Source organism: Melanerpes formicivorus, unplaced genomic scaffold, assembly GCF_026170545.1.
Source record: "Melanerpes formicivorus ecotype bairdi unplaced genomic scaffold, bMelFor1.0.p_v2 SCAF_2, whole genome shotgun sequence".
NCBI lineage: Eukaryota > Metazoa > Chordata > Aves > Piciformes > Picidae > Melanerpes > Melanerpes formicivorus.
This window is the reverse complement of record NW_027142354.1, coordinates 51,374,606-51,396,398: the sequence shown is the minus strand read 5'-3', so window position 1 is coordinate 51,396,398 and position 21,793 is coordinate 51,374,606. Positions and strand designations below refer to the sequence as shown.

The 21,793-nt window shown below is 45.4% G+C and overlaps 1 protein-coding gene across 2 annotated transcripts in view; it reads right to left on the bottom strand.

Moving 5' to 3' along the window:
* The window catches only part of ERGIC1 (endoplasmic reticulum-golgi intermediate compartment 1), a 64,311-nt gene that overhangs the window by 15,261 nt on the left and 27,257 nt on the right, over nucleotides 1–21,793 (bottom strand). For both annotated transcript variants that reach the window (XM_068160231.1, XM_068160241.1), the window contains exons 3-6: nucleotides 19,153–19,225; nucleotides 7,695–7,789; nucleotides 6,936–7,060; nucleotides 4,004–4,108 (exon numbers count right to left, since the gene is read on the bottom strand). In XM_068160231.1, the coding sequence (XP_068016332.1) occupies nucleotides 4,004–4,108; nucleotides 6,936–7,060; nucleotides 7,695–7,789; nucleotides 19,153–19,225 (398 nt within the window). The remainder of the gene's footprint in view (nucleotides 1–4,003; nucleotides 4,109–6,935; nucleotides 7,061–7,694; nucleotides 7,790–19,152; nucleotides 19,226–21,793) is intronic.

The following is a 21,793-nucleotide window of genomic DNA, read 5'->3' as shown; positions in this document are numbered from 1 at the left end:
ATGCAGACTGTACCTATCCTTAGTGTCTATAGCATATGTAGAAAGAGAAGCCCCTGGACTGGGGACCAGTCTTACGTTCCACTCTTGATACATATAAATCTCATAGCATATCTGGGCCAGAGACTTTAAGGGCCACTTCAAACACTCTAAGTAAATATCTGAATGGTTGCTCAGCAAAAAAAATAGTAAGTGAGGTAGCTGTATATTTGGACTTATGTTCTTGCCCTTGGCTGCCCAGCATCAACACTTCTGTCTATATGTAAAAGTTGGCTGCTCTGCATCTGTCTACAAAGCGAGTTTGCATGGCTGCAACTTACAGAACTCCACACAGCCAAAGCCACCAGACATCTCCACAACTGTCTGTTTCTGTGCCATCAGGTCCTGTGGTGCATCATCTCTGGTGCATCCACTTAGTGAATGAAGGAAAGGCTGTGGATGTTGTTTATCTGGACTTCAGTAAAGCCTTTGACACCATTTCCCACAGCATCCTCGTGGAGAAACTGGCTGCTTATGGCTTGGATGGGTGGGCAATTCACTGGGTTGAGAACTGGCTGGACAGTCAGGCCCAAAGAGTGGTGGTGAACAGTTAAATCCAGTTGGAAGCCAGTCAGAAGGGCTCAGTACTGGGGACAGTTCTCTTCAATATCTTTATCAATGATCTGGATGAGGGAATGGAGTGCACCCTCAGTAAGTTTGCAGATGACACTAAATTGGGTGAGGGTGTCGATCTGCTTGAGGATAGGAAGGCTCTGCAAAGAGATCTGGACAGGCTGGATCAATGGGCAGAGGTCAGTTTTAAGAAGTTTAACAAGGCCACGCGTCAGGTCCTGCACTTGGGTCACAAGAACACCATGCAACGCTCCAGGCTTGGGGCACAGTGGCTGGAAAGTTGCCTGACAGAAAAGGACCTGGGGATGTTGGTTGACAGCCAGCTGAACAAGATCCAGCAGTGTGTCTAGGTGGTCAAGAAGGCCACCAGCATCCTGGCCTGGATCAGGAATAGTGTGGCTAGCATAAGTAGGGAAGCGATTGTGCCCCTCTACTGGGCTCTGGTGAGGTGGTACCTTGGAATAGTGGGTTCAGCTTTGGGCCCCTTACTATGAGAAGGACATTGAGGGGCTGGAGCATGTCCAGAGAAGGGGAGCAAAGCTGGTGAAGGGTCTGGAGAAAAGGTCTTGTGAGGGACAGCTGAGGGAACTGAGGTTGTTTAGTCTGGAGAAGGCTGAGGGGAGACCTCATTGCTCTCTACAAGTCCTTGAAAGGAGGCTGGAGTGAGGTAGGGGTCAGTCTCTTTTCTCTAATGTCAGGTGATAGGATGAGAGGAAGTGGCCTGAAATTGCACCAGGAGAGGTTTAGGTTGGATATTAGGAAACATTTCTTTATGGAAAGAGTGGTCAGGCATTGGAACAAGCTGCCCAGGGGTCTGAGGGAGTCATCATCCCTGCAGGTACTCAAGAAACGTGTGGACATGGCACTTTGGGACATGATTTAATGGCCATGGTGGTGTTAGGTCAATGGTTGGACTTGATGATCTTAAAAGTCTTTTCCAACCAAAACAATTCTATGATTCTATGATCTCCCTCTCCTGTCTTTGCAACATGAATGGGATTTGTAACTCCCAGTCTAGTGTTTTACCATGATTTTCCTTGTGGAATGTTCTGGAGTCCCATTACAATACTTTCTGTCCGTAGACTGCTAATTAATCTCTGCTCTACAAAGTGCACAGGTGTGTTCCTTGGGGGAACATACTTGTTTGTACCTTGTTAAGTACCTGGAGGGACTTCAACAGGAGTAAGCTTTTGTCCACAGTAACAAAATTGCTTTGCAACAGAGAACTTAAGCAATCCTGTTTAGCCAGACATTCTCAGGACTCACCTGCATTCCCAAGGCCCAATCTAGTACCTGGAGAAGTGGCACAGCAGGCTAGTCCATGGTTTAACAGTGCCAATACGTTATTCTCCTACAACATGGACCTCACAAAGATGCTTGAAAAGGGCCTTTAACACCCTGGGCTTTAATCTCTACAAATGCATGCAGAGATTTAACTGGACACACAAGGCAGGCAAAGCCCAAGAGCAGGCCAAAATGACTTCCACTCTTGTGACTATCAAGGGGAGCCGAGACCTCTCACAAAGGTTAAAACTAGGATTACTCAATACCACAATCTAGCATTGAAGAGAATGCTATGAATAAAAACGTAACATCTTCTACTTTCCACACTTTATTCTTTACTAGGTTACCTGACATGCAAGAACCTCATTGGTTTGAATTTTGGTCTCATGTACATGAGGGGAAAAAAAGCCTCTACAACAGTCTGCCGCTATCGTGCATGAACTGCTGTTAGAGAATTGAAGCTCATTCAGTGCCAGATGAGATTTAAATCTCTATCTCAAACAGAGTGGTTTTTCTAGAGAACACAGCATGGACCTTAGTAGGCCATTCTGGCTGAGCTGGTAACAACCTACAAAGAACTAACTCCCAGCACAAGACACAAGCAAACGAGAAGCTTCTCGTCTCCTTTAAGATATGGGCATATATTACATCAAAGCAGGTAGAGACAACCCAAAATATCCAAAGGTGTATCTAGACAGATTTAAAGCTCTCTGTACTTGCTGGCTTTGTACACTGCTTGCTGTCTCTTGGCAGCACCTGTTTAGTGAACATATCTTCCTTTAATTTGTGCTGTTGAACTCATGTTTGCCTACAGGATCAGCAGCACCTACATGCTCCGTTCTTGTGTACAGAGATGATGAGTAGTTATTCTGAGCTTTGAAAATACTAATCAGAACTTGTCCAAATCAGGAGCCAATTACATGTTTGCTAGACAGGTTTCTCACCACCCGAACTGAAGAAGCTTGCTCCTTCGCACACAACTGTCCAGGCTTCTCATCTCCTTCATGCTGATTCTGACTCCTTTACTCAAAGCCTCCATGATAAAACAATGGGAACACTACCTCAGAGCACTGATTTCCCACGCAAACTGCAGAACTCCCCATTAGTACTTACCTAATATTTTTCATAATCTCAGTGTGCTTTACAGACACTAAGACAAGCTTATTTATATGCTAATATTTCAGCGTTCCCACACAAGATATTTCCTAAAAGAAGCCAGGAGCGGAGTCAGAAGACTACAAAGCAATGCTTAGACTTGTTAGCATGAAAAAGGGTTTTGGAAGTGGGTGTACGAGAAGCAGACTAATGAGACGTCTGTGCCGAGGAAAGAAGATTACAGGAGACTATGGGTAAGCAATGTTTAGGGTGAGTCGCAAACTGGGTGTGCACATATGCGACTCCCACCTATGATGCCAGCTCCTTGGAAGTAGGCTAGAGAAGTGCTGTAATCTGTCCTTATTGAGAAATCAGGAATTATTACATAACTTGCAACACCTGGTGAAACTCTATCCACAGGGCAAGTGCACACGTTCAACTTCTTCCCAGCAGGGAACTGGCATTTCTGCATCTAACTTGAGTCTCATAGAACGGGTTTTGACTAATAGGTGTTTGCTATACAAGTAAAGTGAAGGGAATTAAAAAGAACCTGTCTGGTGCCACAATAAACAGTAGCAAGCCCACATCTTCCCTTGGTATACTCACTGCTCCTCTGCAAAGGCAGACAAGATTTGTTTGCTGTATTAATATTGAAAACAGTACTGCACGGGATTTTGCAAAGCCACGCATCCTCACCTCTGCTCCCTGCAGAAAGACAGTCAGGGATTTTTCCAAAGACACTTTCAGTTTCAGAAGAAAACAGCAAAGTCACTCTATGACTGAACACTGCTCCTTCCTGAAGTGGTGGCATGCAAACAGTTTGCAAACTCTTGCAGACCGCGTGTGCTTTTCATGAATGCAAGGGATGGCTTTGCTTACCCAGGCAGCGCTTTCTAATGTCCTCCCCATGCTGTACAAGGCCCTTCCATAAAACACAAGTGTGTAATTTTCACGCAACTCTTGAATGATTGCATTCATTCCCCTAGAGGGGGAATTTTCAGAGAAGAGAACTCACCTGTAACTTGTCCCCAAATGAGAGCTTGTGGATGACATGAGTCATGTCAGGATTCTGAGGCTGCGCAGTGGCACTGTGTGTTGACACGTGAAAGTTACCAGGGACCTAAAATTAGTCCAGACAAGGAAGACAGGATTTCACATTTTATCCCTCAAGGCATTGCTAGGCTCTGTGATACGAAGCACAAATGCTTGAAGCCATCCAGCTCGGTTGGCTCTATCTACAGAGCGGTGTACAACCTCTGGCACGTCAGAGAAAGGCTCTGAAATACCTTGCTGTGCTCGACCACCATACTGCATACAGAGCGGAGATCAGTTACATCCCACAGCCCAAGAGTCTGGCACCCTCACATTGCTGCTGCTGCTGACTTGGGAGGCGATGAGTGGATCACTCCCATCTTTAGGGATTCCTAACACTTAAGGCTATGTCTTTCATCCCTGTTAAAGTAAGATTCATGTCTCTGAAAGGCAACAAACAGTTGCTTAACATTTTCCTCCCACAGCTCGCATTCGCACAGGGGCCCACGGCTGCACAAGGAAGCTGTGGATGCATTCTTAGTGCAGCGCTGGTCAGAACTAACCTTGCATTTGAGAAGATTATGCATGAGTTCTATGCAGAGAGAGGGAAAAACCCCAAACATCAGAACCAATGGGGCTTTCCAAATAAACTAGGCTAGACCTTCAGCTTCTAGCCCTGAGAACAGCCCTTCCAAGTATAGGACTTTCTAGGTTTAATTTTTTTAATGCAGAGAAATACCAAGTTCTGAAGAACACAGATTTCACCAATGGACTCAGCTCAAGGCAGAAAATGAGCATTGGTGGTGTTCTGACAGGATCTGGCATGCACACACTTTTCAGGTCACCAGCCCTACTCTCTGAAGACCTTCAGCAGATTCAGCTCAATCAGTTACAGAAGATGAAAGATTTTTTTTCCTATCATCAAAAGGCTGGGAAGTTAAGCAACACTAAGGAGGCCATCTGACATGGCCTAAGACAAGAGTGGGAGGCCAGTTATGTAACTGGTGGCCATTGTGCTCTCTGCAGAGACACCTCACCATTAGGGCCATGGGAGGCCACATGCCGGTTCCATGTGCTTTCAGGAAAGCTAATTTAAATGTCTTGAGGAACATCAGGGCACTCCTGGGAACACTTTCAGGTGTGGACATAAGCTGTGTCATACACAAGGCTCAGTAAACAGGGTGGCACACTCTGCAGTAAGTAGTACGTATAATCATCTCACTGCTACCTTGTCCTCCCTCTTCAGGTTTGGGCATAACACTCAAATGCAATCCTCAGCCAAGTCTCAAAGCCTGACCACATTCCACTGCAGACACCAGCTCATACAGAATCCTGTACAAGTTCTGCCAAGGGACTGAATGCTTCCAGCTCATACATGAGAGCTTCAGGTCTGGGTCAGGTCACAGTATCACAGTATCACCAAGGTTGGAAGAGACCTCAAAGATCATCAAGTCCAACCTGTCACCACAGACCTCATGACCAGACCATGGCACCAAGTGCCACATCCAATCCCCTCCTGAACCCCTCCAGGGATGGTGACTACACCACCTCCCTGGGCAGCACATTGCAATGGCGAACGACTCAGTGAAGAACTTTCTCCTCACCTCGAGCCTAAACTTCCCCTGGTGCAGCTTGAGACTGTGTCCCCTTGTTCTGGTGCTGGTTGCCTGAGAGAAGAAACCAACTCCCTCCTGGCTACAACTGCCCTCCAGGTAGTTGTGGACAGCAATGAGGTCTCCCCTGAGCCTCCTCTTTTTCAAAGGTCCCCTACCTTTGGCAGCAGCACCAGCCACTACACAAGGCAATGCAATCAGTGGTCTTTCACAGATCAAGCAGTCAAGGGAGCTCTTCACTGCCAGACAGAGCCACCCCCTTCTGAGTTGCTTTAGTGAGCAGAACACACCACATCTAGCAGTCAACCCCCCCAAGTATTTCAGCTCTGTGCTTTAGGATTTCACAGAACAAGAACTACCTTTCAAGAAGCCCTTTCCCAGTTTTGTGGACTGTCAGCTGTCAGTAACCTTGGTGGCTTACAGGCGAGGAAAGAAACATCCTCTTTATAGGTCCCTAATCCTTTCCATGCCACAGAATCAGTAAGAGGTTCTGACTGTTATTTTTAGATGTGATTTAACATGACCTGGGAGGAAAAGAAGGAAGTAGGATTTTGTAGCCCGTGGTACAAGAAGAGGCGTGAATAAAGGGTGTGCCCTTCTTAGGACATCAGTGGGCCCCACCACTGCTGCCCCCACCCCAGCTAGTCATCTCCAGCATTACATAGCAAGATTATTCAATTCTGAACACACCCATCCCAGAGAGGAGCCTCCTCCAGGCCTGCATTTTCATTCTTTTGAGACAGAAGCGGAACATCCTGACAAAGCATGCGCAGAGTATGTGCCTGTATTCCAAACATCTCAGCATGGGGCCGCTTCTGCTATGTTGGCACCCTCCAGTAGGGAACATTCCTGTCGTTCTGCAGCTCTCAGAACAAAAGAACACTTGGACAGAGACACTGCCAAAGACCTCTCTACAGTGAGTCACATTTTGGAGGTGCAGTTGTGAGGAGTAAACACAGAAGCCATTTGGCATTTGTAGGGAGTTCACACATCCCCTCAGCATTAGGCTGCTGAGCTGAAAGGGACAGCCCTGGCCACAGCACAGAGGTGCTCTCTGCTGTTCTGCAATACCCTCTCAATTCCATGGTTTGGAGAATGAAGAAAAGGCTTGATCTAACATATTCTTCATGGGTCTGACTCTGCAGCCACCCCTGTCCTCTATTGGGCATCACCAAGAGGCTTAGCCACACCACTGAGTAGAGACAGGAACGTACACTCTACAGGACAAACACTGACACAGATTTTCGTCAGTATTTTAGAGGTGGATCCTGTTAGCATTCACCCACTGTCACTTCTACTCACCTTGTTGATGCTGAAATGGCCCTCAAACCTGCAGCCATCCCCATTATTGAGAGGTATCTTCATTGAGTTATCAATATGACCCACTTCATGCCTTCCCATTTCATCTTGGATGTCAAGTCCAACTACTGCATGGGTGGGAGGGGAGGAGACAAAAATCAAAACAAGTAGCAGGAGAGCTGCATAGGAAAATCATGCACTGCTTTTGCTAGGACAAGATCTATATATTTTTTCCTGACATTTGACTAAACTGTGCTAGTAATATCATTTGTCAAATATTAGTCAAAGTTCTTCAGAAAGAACTTTGTGACCAAACTTTTCAGCCTGCCTATCTGACACAGAGGCACCTCCCATGCCATGCCAGCTGACTGCAGTCTCCATTACACAAATAGGAAAATTTCAGGTGGACAAGGCTGGTGACTTGTGAAAAGCCAAAAACCAGCTGGTGCATTCAGAGTTATGATGATACTTAGAAGGCTTCTTGCTTTCAGAGACAAAAAGACTGATACAAAAAAACCAAGAAGAGCAGATTTAGGAAGAAGCCAGTGAGGGAGGTCAGCCACTAGCAAGGACTGCAGAGCAAGCAGAGGGTCCAAGAAAACAGGTGTCCTGGCTTGGAACAGACAGTGATGGGGTATTGGCAAAGGCTGCAGCTACTTGATCTCCATTCACTCTGTCACAGAAGGGCCACTGCACCAGATGGGCTCATTTCAAGTGTTTCTTAAAATACAAAAAAAACATTAAGTGAAAAGCGGTACTCACATTCACAGTGCAGGTTTGGCAAACTGATGTTCAGATTCACCTCTATTTTACCTCCACTGTCTTTGTCTGGGTCATCCACATAGAGCTCATTAACTCTGGAGGACAGAAAACACAGGTGAGCTCAGGAACATAGCTACTTTCCACTGGAAAAATACAACAACTTACATGGGAAGAGAAAAACAAAGGAGACTTAGAAGCAAGGGGTTTGACTGTATGGCAGAGTTAAGAGACAGCAGGAAAAGCCCTCCATAACTGCATGGAGCACATCATTATTAAAGTTTACTCCTTGTGTGGCAAGTGCAGGAGACTTTAAACAAGTCCCTTACACCAGCAGAAAACAACACTGCTCTGGGGTCTCCTTCTCTAAGCAGAGGTGATAGAAAACAAGAGCCTAATATCAAAGTGGCAGCAGGCTAGCATGTTAGGCCTCCATGTGCCTAGGCTCTTCCTCCTTTAGGAAAGAGGGAAGCCTGTGCTTTTCAATTTGTTTCATAAATAGTTTCAGAGAAAGGCCACTCTCAACTATCCCACAGGAAAGCTTATTTGTGTCATCAATTGCCATTTGTTATTGCCACCCAGCTGCCAGAGCAGCAGCAAGAGAAGGCAGCATGGCATACTTGCATCTCCCTCCCAAATATCTCAGTTCAGTCTATGAATGGTAACCAAAAGCAACTACTAAAATTAAGGAGAAGAGGATGTGAGCCAGGAACAGATGGGAAGAAACATCCTGGACAGCAGGATCTAACGCACCATGCATCAGTCTCCCAAAGAGTAATGTTGTTTCATAGCACCCACGGAGCTGGCACATATCTCACAGAGACAAAATGCAGACATAGAGTAAAAGGAATGCAAGAGTATAAATATTTATTGTTGGCACATACAATCCATCTGACATGTAAAATACGAACCAAAAAAACCTCAATGCAAGCACAGCTAAACTTCCTGAACAGTCCCAGAGAATCCACTCTTGGGAAACCCACCACACTGAAAGGAGAAGATGGTGAGATTGCCTAGCAGCTCTTTCCCCCTCAAAGTCCAAAGCTGTTCAGCCTCATCAAATGAGAAGATTTGACAACTGATCTTCCAGCTGGACAGATTATAAAGCCATAGAAACCATCAGTAAATTTGCTGATGACACCAAGCTGGGGACAGGAGTTGATCTGCTGGAGGGTAGAGAGGCTCTGCAGAGAGACCTCGACAGGCTGGACAGATGGGCAGAGTCCAACAGCATGAGACTGAACACATCCAAGTGCCAGGTTCTGCACATCGGCCACAACAACCCCATGCAGTGCTACAGGCTGGGGTCAGAGTGGCTGGAGAGCAGCCAGGCAGAGAGGGACCTGGGGGTGCTGGTTGATGGTAGGCTGAACATGAGCCTGCAGTGTGCCCAGGCAGCCAAGAGGGCCAATGGCATCCTGGCCTGCATCAAGAACAGTGTGGCCAGCAGGAGCAGGGAGGTCATTCTGCCCCTGTATACTGCACTGGTTAGGCCACACCTTGAGTACTGTGTCCAGTTCTGGGCCCCTCAGTTTAGAAAGGAGGTTGACTTGCTGGAACAAGTCCAGAGAAGGGCAACAAAGTTGGTGAGGGGTTTGGAACACAAGCCCTATGAGGAGAGACTGAGGGAGCTGGGGCTGCTTAGCCTGGAGAAGAGGAGACTCAGGGGTGACCTTATCCCTCTCTACAACTACCTGAAAGGAGGTTGTAGACAGGCGGATGTTGGTCTCTTCTCCCAGGCAGCCAGCACCAGAACAAGAGGACACAGTCTCAGGCTGTGCCAGGGGGGGTTTAGGTTGGATATTAGGAAGAAGTTCTATACAGAAAGTGATTGCCCATTGGAATGGGCTGCCCAAGGAGGTGGTGGAGTCGCTGTCATTGGAGGTGTTCAGGAGGAGACTTGATGGGGTGCTTGGTGCCATGGGTTAGTTGTTTAGGTGGGTTGGATTGGTTGATGGGTTGGACGCGATGATCCTGAAGGTCTCTTCCAACCTGGTTTATTCTGTGTATTCTAAATTGATGTTCAAGCTACATAAAATAAACTACCTTCCCTAGCAAATGCCCTGTATTATTTTTATTTAATGCTCAAAGTGTGTGAAAGCCTTTGACAAGCCCTTGCTGAAGAGTCTATATGCTAATAGACAAACCAGACTAAGGGCAGCTACAAGACAGAGTCAAAGTGATTTTGCTCTGGTGATACATCTCTGGACCATAATGAACTGTTTGCCCTGTGGATTCAGAAGAACTCAGCCTTCACACTGAGAAACAAACAGCTGCCAATTCTTTGGATGTAATTACTCACAGGTCAGTGGGGTTTACAGACACTCATTTAAAACCAGCACAGCATTTGTCTTCAGCTTCACAGCCCTACCTTTCTCTGGTTTTAATTGGCTTGACAAGTTGCTTGCAATCATTACTCAACGTATTTTTCAAGTGATTAATAAAAATGACACAGAGGGAGGGGAAAAATTGCTCATCAGTGACCTAGTTAGAAGCTTCTTGACTGAGTCCTCTCCTCCTGAGTGGAATGCATTAAATCTTCTACGTGTTTATTGCTGGCAGATTGGGTAGAGATCAGGATTAAGTCATATGTCCAAACATGGTTGTGAGGAGCAGCTCCAGCCAGGACAAGCTTTAATCCCCTAAAGCAATGCACCTTTCTGCACTTCTGGAGTCCTCCCATCAAGGTCCCAGTTGACAGCCAACCTGCTTCATAATAGCACCTGGCTTCTTCCCAGCTCTGAGATGTGGGCCATGCCCAGCCAGTGCCATGGGCAACTTTACGTTACGGGCAAAAAGGAGCACCTGTACCAGGGCTGGCAGAGAAGCAGGTCAGGTTCAGCAGTGCAGCCAAACACCCCAGCTCTTTAGAGAAAATCTCTAGGAGGTCAAGATTTGTATTTTGTGATTTCCAGCTCTGAACTTGTCAGAAAATGTGTGGTCTGTAAGCACAGACACATAAGCCTTTGGGTGGTAAACAAGTGAGAAGAGGATGCTGGTAGGAGTCAAACGACAAAGAGGCAGCCTGTGGAAGCTCTTACATAGGAAGGCAAGCAGTGAGGTCACCTGGTTGCAGAGTGGATCACTGAGGCAAAGAGAATTAGGCCAGTTAGTCCACGTCACACAACCCATTAGTCGAGATAAAGGAAACTGGTTTCCTGTTCGGCACTCTGGTCACTGGACCAATGGTTCCCAACTCATCTCTTGAGCAAGGCTCACGGCTGCTTCCTCCTCCTCCTCTTTACCTAGTAGCCCCCTGCCCCTCTCATACTCATATTCCAAATTTCATAACCCTGTCTATCACTCCTTAGCCATATGACAGCTCATGCCAGTCTATCCTTCCTTACCCTCTCTCAGACCCGCAGTGCCAGCTCTCACGGAGCACCCTGCCTGCTGAACCTGCCTTCTCCCTCCCATCTCTGGCCACTGCCTCCTCCTGGCAGCATCACCTTGCAGAGGGCCCAAGATAACAAGCTCATAAAGGTTTCTAAGTGGCTCTGAAGTGCTGACCTGCTTTGTTACAGAGGTTCTGTACTGCTGTGGGTAACTCAGGGCACAATGACATGCTTGCTGGGGCAAACCTCAGAGGAAATGTCATCATTTTCAACAAACTGGAAATTTCACTCCCAAAATGCATTCTGGAAGCCTCACAGGTAAAGCAAACAGCCAGGGTCAGGGCTACTCCTTTCAAGATCTCCCCATGACCCACCACTACCTAAGTCTAGACAGAGCTGGCAGAGAGCTGGCACTCATGACTCCTCTTCTATCCTACTCCCCAGAGCCAAGAAGCCAATCTGCACACCGCCTTCCTCATTTTTAAATCAGACAATCCTGGGATGTTGGGAAAAACACTATTTGCCACCTCTAGTAACTCTCCATGAATAAGTAACATCTCCAGTGGAAGAAATGAAGTTTGCTCTAATTTGTAGCTGTCCCTCCTAGAAAATAAAGTGTCCTGAGAGCAGCAGTCCTTAACAGTGAATTTGGGACAGGCACAAGGGAAATCCCACCTGAGGTCAGGCAGGACACTGTAAACACAGCTTCTTCTTAGACTGTTAGAGAGGCAGTGTATAGGGTCATATTCTGATTCCAGAGATAGCACATACCTCCTGCCAAAGCATGTAAGAGTTGATGTTAAACTGATTGCTGTTAAGGACTATTTGAACAAAAGTGGCACAATAACTCAGGGTTGAGGTGTAGAGTATGAAAGTACAATGCGGGCAACAGGACAGGTAAGAAGTGGGCTTCCTCCCCAGCAGGGCCTCCCACTGCCAATTTAAGGAGAAGGAGAAAAGTTTCTCCATGCAGCAGGAGCTATGATCCACACAGAAGGAATCTGCTTCATTTCTAGAAAGAGCCACTTCAAAATACTTCACATTCCTCAGTGGTGCTGCTGAGCTTTCCAGCTGCTTCTCCCGTTTGCTTACAAACTCCCAGCGTTACACAGGAGAAGTTGGAGGGCCTCTTTGGCTAAAGTTACAGATCATGCAAGTGGCATGCCAGCAAGAAAGAATGGAGGTAGCTGCAGCTCAGAATTTCTTTAGGATTTTATCCAAAGAAAGCCAGACCCATTCCCCCTACTTATTTATGAGCCCAAACCTTTGTTTCCCTAGAAACAAAACTTTTCCAATCACTTATTTCCACCTAGCAGCCCTGGCCACTAACATAGCATCCTTCAGTGCTTCAGCAGCTGAAGAGCCTGTGGCCCTTTGAATACAAAAGGAAACACACTGCACTGACCCTTCAGACCTTCACATGCTGCTTGGGAGCTCTCTAAACACATCTTCCTTGCCTCTAAGTCTAACTCGTCCTAGTCTCTTTAGCAGCAAAGAACCAGGCACCCTCCTCTCCAGTCATCAGCCATACAGAAAATACAACCACTTACTCCAGCAAGCTGCATTTTACTTTGTCCTCCAGCTCCCAGGAGACATTCTCTGGTCTCCAGGACCCTAAGCCTAAGAGGAAAAATAATTATTCTTTCTTGAGAGCACCCAAAGCTTCTCAGAAGACCTTCTCAGGCAAACTCTCTTGGCTCTGCTTGCTGCTTCAGCTCTATGAACCACCTTCCAGAAAACCAACCATCTGAAGCTGAGAGTCTTCCACTACTGTCTTTTCAGTTGTAGAGAGAAGACCCAACACAGAACAAACAACCCATCTTCTTCTCAGTTTGTGTGAAGAAGCAACAAGGAGGTCAGCAGATTGTCTACTGTGTAATAAACTGCGCAGGCATCTATTGCTCTGCCATCGGTAATCTTCCTTCTGTGCCCTGAATCTCAATCGGTTCTTCTTTCAGAAGGTCTTTGTCCCAGATTAGGTCTTGGCTCAGATGGGAAGCACAGAAAACACTGTCCTACAAAGGAAGGAATCACAATTCTCCAGGAGGCAGGAAGAAGGAGAAGGGTTTGAAAGACGTCAGTGTAGATTTGAGTCAGAAATTGCAAATGACATCACGGCACGACCTTCCGCTTCCTGCTAACCCACACGTGGGCATCAGGGCGAACAGCATAACAACACTGCACAAATATATAGCACCTTTTATTAGGTAATCTCCAAGTTACTGTGCAAACATTAATTAAGCTTCTTAGCACCCATGGAGAGGTAAGCAGCTAAGTATTACATCCTTCTACAGAAAGTGTCTGTCTCAAGGTTAGTCCACAGCGAGAGCAGGGTTACAACTCCCATTCCTCCCTGACTACTAACTAGGCTGTATTCCCTATGCTGGTCTAGTTTGCTCCAGCATTTCATCTGCCTCAACTAGATTAGCTGGTGGAGCTGGAGTTGCATCTCCTGCTTAGTGTTAGAATATCTGAGCTGTAGCACTGTGCTCCCAGCATAGATGGCTTACACTCCAAGGACAGGTCAGCAGCAGTGCTCTGATTACAGTACAGTATCACCAAGGTTGGAAGAGACCTCAAAGATCATCAAGTCCAACCTGTCACCACAGACCTCATGACCACCATGGCACCAAGTGCCACATCCAATCCCCTCCTGAACACCTCGAGGGACGGTGACTCCACCACCTCCCTGGGCAGCACATTCCAATAGCGAACAACTCTCGGTGAAGAACTTTCTCCTCACCTCCAGCCTAAACTTCCCCTGGTGCAGCTTGAGGCTGTGTCCCCTCGTTCTGGTGCTGGTTGCTTGAGAATAAAGACCAACTCCCTCCTGGCTACAGCCCCCCCTTCAGGTAGTTGTAGACAGCAATAAGGTCTCCCCTGAGCCTCCTCTTCTCCAGGCTAAGGTTTCCAGCAGAAGGAACTCTTGCTGCACCAGGATCAAACTATGCTGCTTACAGCAGCTGCAGCTTGGCTCTGTAGGAGAAATTTTCATTGCCCTAGAGCCACAAGACAAATTCTACATACCTTGGAAAGCTAAGGGACAAAAAACCCCTCTGAAGACAGATATGATAACAATTCTGTTTCACTGCAGGTCTTAGGCATGGAAATTAACTCAGTATGAACAAACAACACTGGTCTCAGAGGCTCCTGGTGTTTTGCTCCCTCCCACACTGTGGGTACCTGACAGCCTACATGAACAGTCAAGTTGTGCTGCACATGATGTGGCCCCAGCACAGGAGCTTGGCTGTGTGATGTTCATAGACTGGCCAAGGTATTTTTCATAAAGATCAAAGCAAGTCCCCAATGAATGACCCAGTCACCTAAGAGAACAAGGGATCTGGACATTGCTCAGGGTTTATGCTGTTATGCTTTATTACAGATATTCTACCTAAGTATAATTGCCTTGCAGGGGGGCCCAGCATTCCAAGCAGCAAAATTGTCACTTCAGACTGTTCTTTGCCTGTTACTACATTAAAATAAAGAGAAATTAAAAGAAAATATTGTCAGGAATAGTCTGTTGCTTTCTACAGTGTGCTGTGGTAGATGAATTATTGTTGAGTAGCTACATTTATATCATAAGTAGCATATTCATACCCTCCTACCCCTTCCCCTGGCTGCCAATGCAAGGCAGATTAGTTAATTACATCTTTCCTCCTTAATGATGGAACACTTGGAAAACTCTTATTGATCCTACAGAACATAATTCATGACCTAATTACAGTGATAAAGCAGCAAGATTATCATCTTGCTGGCTATTAACTTCTAGCCTGATCTGAGTTAATTAAACAAGAGATAGGTGATTTGCAACACAACAGCAGGATGAATGAGGAAGGCTGCTAAAGGTATGCCAAGCAATCTCTAGGTCTCAGCCTCAACTCTCCACCTACTGCCAAGGAAATACCAGACACATTTAACACTTTAGCTTTGTTTCTTCAGCCATTTGAGTCACTTGCTCAGTGGGACAACTGTGTTTGATACTGTCGGTTTTGCAGAGGTTCAAATGTGGAGCACAGGTCTCCTTTATTTGTCTTCTTGTTTTCAACTAAATATTCATTCATTCTCAGTCTGGACAAAAGGAAAAATAAATTAAAACAATAATCAAGATGATCCTTTTCCAGGGTTAAACCTAACTGCCCTTAACTGTAATGATGGATTACAACTGGGCAAAGAAAAACCTCTTCCCTCAGCAGTCCTTCAGTGTGCTTTTCCTGAAAAGGATGTAGCCCCACCTAAGACTTAGCTTTGATTTCCTTCATGGCTGCTCAGAGGACTGCCTGCTAGGGCCACCTAATAAATCTAGAAGATGAGAAACCAGGCATTTTGTATCCTACTCAGGGCTCTCTAGACAGGAAGCCAGTCAGCAGCAAACCAGGATGTGATTTATAGTGCATTTGGTACCTGTGCCACATGAACATGTCCTCTGTAGTGCACACAGCATCTTAGTTGCGCGTCCTAGCTGCAGTGAGCTCCCGTGCACAGACACAATCCTAGTGCTCATTAGAAATGCCCACACAGGCTACTGACATAGCTGCTGTGATGCATGCTGTCTTCCCCACAGAGCTAATCTGATTGGGGCTTGTGTCATGACTGCTATCCTCAAGATAAGGGTGTAATTTCTTGGCTTTCTGCCACCCAGACAAGCCTTCAGCAGTTGAGACTGTTAAGTGCTAAGACAATGGGCTGGTCAAGGAGTAACAGCTTTGAAGTTGGGCAAGAGTGACCAAACTGAGATTTCTAGTAATACCAGGAATTTAAGTTGCTACAGTCATATGAATGTAGCAGAAGGTCCAACCACAGCTGGCTGGGTAGCAGCCAGCAAGTATTATAGGTTAGCGTGGTACAGAGCAGACCTTATTTTCTCACGTTACAGCATGAGTTCAACAAACCACACCAGATGTGGTAGATGCAGATAGCAAAGGAACCTCTTGTTGGTGAGAGTTAGACAGTTAATTCTGTGGGCACCACTGCTGCTGAGGTTGCCGCTGGCTTGCCCTGAAGCAGGCTGCCAATGCTCAAACACCATGCACAATTACTCAGCATAATAGGGCTGTGATGTAAGCATGAGTCCGCATCAGTGAACCTGGTAGGTCTCTGATGTAAGTCACCAGGCCAAATGCTCTCCATTTCACCTGGCCATCAAAAATGTGCAGCCATCTGGCCTTGTCGAGCACGAGTGCTTTCAGGGAAATATGATACCAGAGGAGAAAGACTGATGCAGTCTCACAGCACAGCTGGCACTGGGAAAGCAGAAAAGCTCACCCCATGTAAGTGCACACTCTAGTTAATCACTCAGGTCCTAGCTGACACCAGGAAGCTACAAGACAGGAGAGCTACCTGTTGTAGGCGACTCTTCACAGAAAAGAAACTCAAAGCTTACAATCAAAGTTGATGGAAATTGAACAGTTTGCACATAAGAAATCTTCCCTATCTTCACAAATGCTTGATTCATGGGCAAACAAGGCTGAACATGACATCGCCGTCATTGAAGGTGTTCAGAAGGAGACTTGATGGGGTACTTGGTGCCATGGGTTAGCTGTTTGGGTGGGTTGGATTGGTTGATGGGTTGGACACGATGATCTTGAAGGTCTCTTCCAACCTGGTTTGGTTTATTCTAACAAGGTTTATCCTAACATATCATTGTGAGATAGTATCTCCCCTGTTATTTGCTACCACCCGGGATGAATGGTGGCACCGAGTTCTCACAGTTTGTTCCAGACCACACAGAGCTCCACACTCCTGCACCCTTGTTCCATGTGAAGAGACTCCGCTGCCTCACAACGCACTGCCAGCAATACACACTTGAAAGGGAAGCACAAGAGGTTCACAGTATCTTTGAACAGCTCTAAGGTACTTGGTTTCCCAGAAGAGAAAGCAATGAGTAAGAGACAGAATAAGCTTACTCCTGCTTCAGAAGTTGCTGAGCTGGGAAACACTTTGTTATGTGTCTTTCTGAAGTATTTCCGCTGTTACAGGGGAGCCTGTTCACAAATGCTGTAGGTGCTTTTTCCCAGCAAGAAAGCCTTTGATGACCTCTAACTTGTCAGAAGAAGGTTTTCATATTCTGTGAGTTACTGTGGTGGATGGTCCATGACAAATCAGTTTCCTGCCTTCGTTTGCCTCAGTCTCTTCCATGACATCCTCTCTAAAATTTTACTGCTTTACTGCTGACAAACACCTCCCCCCCATGCAGCTCCTCCTGGGAAAGGCAATTTACCATCTCTCTGATATTTTAACGAGAAACTTGCCAGCTGAGCAGGCAGGAACTTACAGCACTTCTAATACCTTTGTGGAAAATGCATCATCTTGTTAAGAAAACAGCACGAAGAGGCCTCAGAGAATCATACAACTTTGCCATTCAAAACAAAATCTCGAGTCAGGAAACTACCACTAGATAAAGGCACATACACTCAAATAAGTGGATCAAAATTAGGTAACCTATTATTATTACTGTTGTTAGTATTATTATTACTGTTATTATTATTATTATTATTATTATTGTAAAGCAATAACTAAAACAAAATTAGATGAGAGAATGAGCTCTAAAAGGAGAGCAAGAAGTAGTGCTTTACTTGAAGCAGTTTATCCAGCTTTTCCCTACTTTTTTAAAACAACAAAAATCAAGAAACCTGAGCTCCTGTGAGAAGTGTGTTGATCAGGTGACCCTAGGCTTTCACAAACAAATGCAGGGAACTGAGTAAGAAACCTAAGATACCATCTCTGAAGTAAACGTGCAATGGGCATCAAGAAATTAGCTAGAGCTGGATTACACCAGTGGTTTAAGGTTAAACATTACTGAAGGTTAAGATTACTCTTTAAATTATATTCTTGCCCCAAGTCAGAGCTGTACAAACACAAAGAAAGAGCCTCATGGTTAGCAGAAGCCACGTAAGCCATGGTCAACCTGAGCCCAATGCACTTCAGGGCTTTTTTGCTCAGCAGTGACATCTGTCGCTATCTGGACCATCACGTGAGTCTGACAGAAGTGCCACCCTTCCTAACTATCCAGGAACTGTGCATCACAGTGAGCTCACTGCCACCTCAGCAGGATGATGGAGAATGTTTCCTAGAACCCAAAACAAAAGCACTTGTGTTGACGGTTACTGAGAAAAATTCCAGGCAGGAGGAACATGAGAACAGAAAAAAAATCCGATTAACTCAAGCACTTGTCCTGTGAGCCATGTTTTAAAGTGGAAATTATTTCTACCTTGCTCAAAGCAAGATCCCAAAACATTACTGAGGACAACCTGTCTTCAGGCACAAAATTTGTCAACTGAGTTTCCAGGTAGGGCTTGAAAGGAGAAAAGAAAGAAGATAAAACTCAGGCATGAGGAAAGCTATCTGCATGTATCAGAGATTCAGCTCTGGCATTAAAAAATGAGGCACTGTTATCATTAAACTAATAATAATTCATATTTCATATGGTTCCTTTTGCAGAAGAAAACATCTCCAGAAAGATCTAGTGAAGGTTGATGGAACGTGGTACCCATCTTATCCACAGCAAAGCAAGGGGAAAAGAAAACATTGTGCCAGAGAGCCTGCCGTATCTGCAGTAAGAGCCCAAGGTCTCAGAGCACACAGCACATGGATTCAGCCAGCAGGCACCATGCATTTAACCATACAGTATCACCAAGGAAAAATAAACTAGTCTTTGAGAATCTCTTTGAATCCAGAAAATACAAAGGGGAGGGGAAAGAAAGCTCAGATGAGAACAAGACATCAACAGCCTAAGGAAGAAGAGAGAAATTGCAACTGACTGGCATTAACCATCTTAGCACTCCTGCTAGCTTACACCTGATCACCAACTGAAGAGGGCCAGAGGCTTTTGACTGATCTGTGGTCATATGAAAAATACCCAGTGTGCTCAACAGTATGCAGCTAATAAGGGATCAAGCACATCTGGTACAGTTTTCTCTGTCAGAAGTATTTCAGGACCAAGTTTGCCTAGTCTAGTTTAGTAGTTTAAAAAGTGCAATCCACACTCAATCAAAAATAATCCAAACCCCATCAGACAACTAATTGACCTAGTGAGATTACAGGCACAATTTTCCAAATTGCAAGAATAAAGCTCTAAAGAATCACATGTGCACAACATTCAAAGACAGGAGAACATGATTTTTACTTACATTTCAGTGGCTATGAATCCGGTGAGCTCAGACAGGAAGAGAAAGAGTATGAAGAGACAGCAGCAGACAGAGACTGGAAAAGAGGCAAGAAAAGAAAAAGGTTAGCTTCACATCTTTAACAAAGAACAAAAATGGGTTTCACACAAGCAGATTGTTGCCCCCATGGATATGCCACACAGACACACTCAAGAACTAACACTCTTTAGAGACAATGACCCAGACGATGCTATCAGAGCAGTGACTTCAATGTCAGGTCAATATCCAACAACCTGCTGGATACCTTAACTCTCTGGCCACCTTCTCCATCCTGATTTCCATCTCCCCACGTCTCCTGAATTCTCCAAGACACAATGCTGGTCTGTCAGCACGACCTTCTTCTTGACAAAGCTGCTTGGCAATGTGACATTGTTGGAGCCCTTGATCCAAAAGTAATTTTATTACTACTAAAACCTCCAAAAGGAAAAAGAATCAGCATCTCCTTGCCTCAAAAATACACAGTCAGCTACATAGTGCTTTGTGCATGAGGAGACATTTTGGTTCTTTGTCAAGTTCTCAGTCTATGTGTAAGTCATCTTGCAGCCTACACTATCCCCTAGATAGAGCTGGGACAGATAAGACATGGTGACAATGACCTAGTCCAGCCAATGCCTGATACTTCTCTTACTTCTCCATTTGCCAATATATTGACTCTTCAGAGATGGAAAATTCCCAGTGAAGGAACTGTGAAGTACCCAGACAACAAGTCCCATGTCTTTTCTAAGAATGCCAAGCTAGAGTTACAAGGAGGGAACCCAAAGTAAATGACATATTACTGGCTATTCTTCATCAGAAAACTATTCAAAACATTGTACAGTGACCTTCATGCACCAGTGACAGTCAGTGACCCACGCAGGAGAGGCTGGAAGGAAGGATAGCTGTAAGTCCTGTTCAATAGGGATGATTGGAGCAGACAAGGATGTGCTGACTCAAGGAGACAGGACTGCAATGGGTGATTGTATTAAACAAAATAGCCAAGTTCACCATGAATCACTATACAAAAGAGTAAACCAGGAAATGGCATGCTACTCCAGGGCTGTGACAATAGGATTACAGTCTGGTTCACCCCTCAATCCCAGCAGAGTTGTAATGACCAAGCACCCTTTGAAAATGATCACTTTACCATAGCCACCAATTAGGATTGAGAAATATGTAAGAAAAACCCTATTCCTCAACTTTATTCCACATGACCTATACAGCCTGAATACCCATTCCCTTAGGAAGCTCAAGCAACAACTAGCTGAGGAGCAGTTTTATCCTACAACTGTGCCTGTTCAAACCCTCTTGGGTAGAGGATGCGATTAGCAAAGGAAGGAAAGATGAGGTACTTGAGGCAAATACTGAGACAGACTCTCAAGTGACCTAAAGCCTTGTGCCTCATTCTTCAGATTAGTCAGTTCATAGCTCTGAGGAAGGAGAAATGTGTTGCTTCCCCTTCCTCATCATCATAATTTCAAGGGTGGACTAACGTACTGACACTCTGAAAAGTGCAAAGGATTAAAAAGGATGCCAAAAAATCCATTAGCTAGGATGAAGGAAGAAAGAAAAGGGAAAAAGTAAGTCAAAGACCAGGAGGAAAATGGAAAGCTAGAAAGGATATTAATTTCTAAAGAGAAACCTCAGGTGGTTAGACAGTTGCTTCCAAGTCTTGGCTGTCAAGACACAGACCACCACTGCTGTAACCCAGCTAATCCATTGGCACAGTGCAACCGTGCAGCCTGGGGCAGGAGAAAGGTCTGCTTAAAGCACAGCAGAAAATCCTTATGAGAACATACAAACCTATGTGAGAGTACAAACAAAGCACCCTAGGCACAAGACTTGTTGATCCTGTGTTTCTCACTGTTAACCACTGAAGAGCAGAGACACAAGATGTCTCCTAGTATGCACAGGAGAGTGCTTGACAGGGACAAGTATTTCTTCTTTAATTGCTGCCCATATTCCTCTCTGCTTCTTATGACCCTGAAGGCTTCCCACAGCTCTGCCCTCTACTTCTATGCAAGCCTGATACTGCTAACTGTAAATTCTCTCTCTGAGCTTTCTCTCTCTTCCATTTTTTTAAAGTTTCTTCTTTGCTAGTTGCATCATTGAATTCTCTTCTTTCCCAGCACACAAAATATTTGCTCCCTGAGGTTCATCTTCCAATTCAGCTCTTGCAGTGAAGGCTTGTGACAATACTTTAAAAATAGAGCCCAGTGAAATTCCACTAACCTATATCTAAAAAAAATTCTTGCTAGAACACCCTGGAACACCTGGCAGAGAGTGACTTTCAAAGCTCTGCAATGCTTTTGGCAGTCTCCAAACTCCATAGTCAGTTTTCAACCTGTAAAGGGCGGGGAGGGGGTGTATGTGTGTCTGGCATGAGACTCATGTGAAAATTGTATGCATTAAACTGTCTCTACAATCAAGGTTTCTTCAGATGCAGAACACAAGCTTCTCTCCTTGGCCTGGAGTTGCAGGCATATATGCTGTTCCCAGCATAAGACCTTACACACGGACTACTCCAGCTGGCTTATTTCACAGTGGAGGCTTTTACTTGCTTCCATGCAAATGTGCAGTTCCTGCCACCCACATTTGACAACTGCATTATATTTGGAAAAGTAGATTA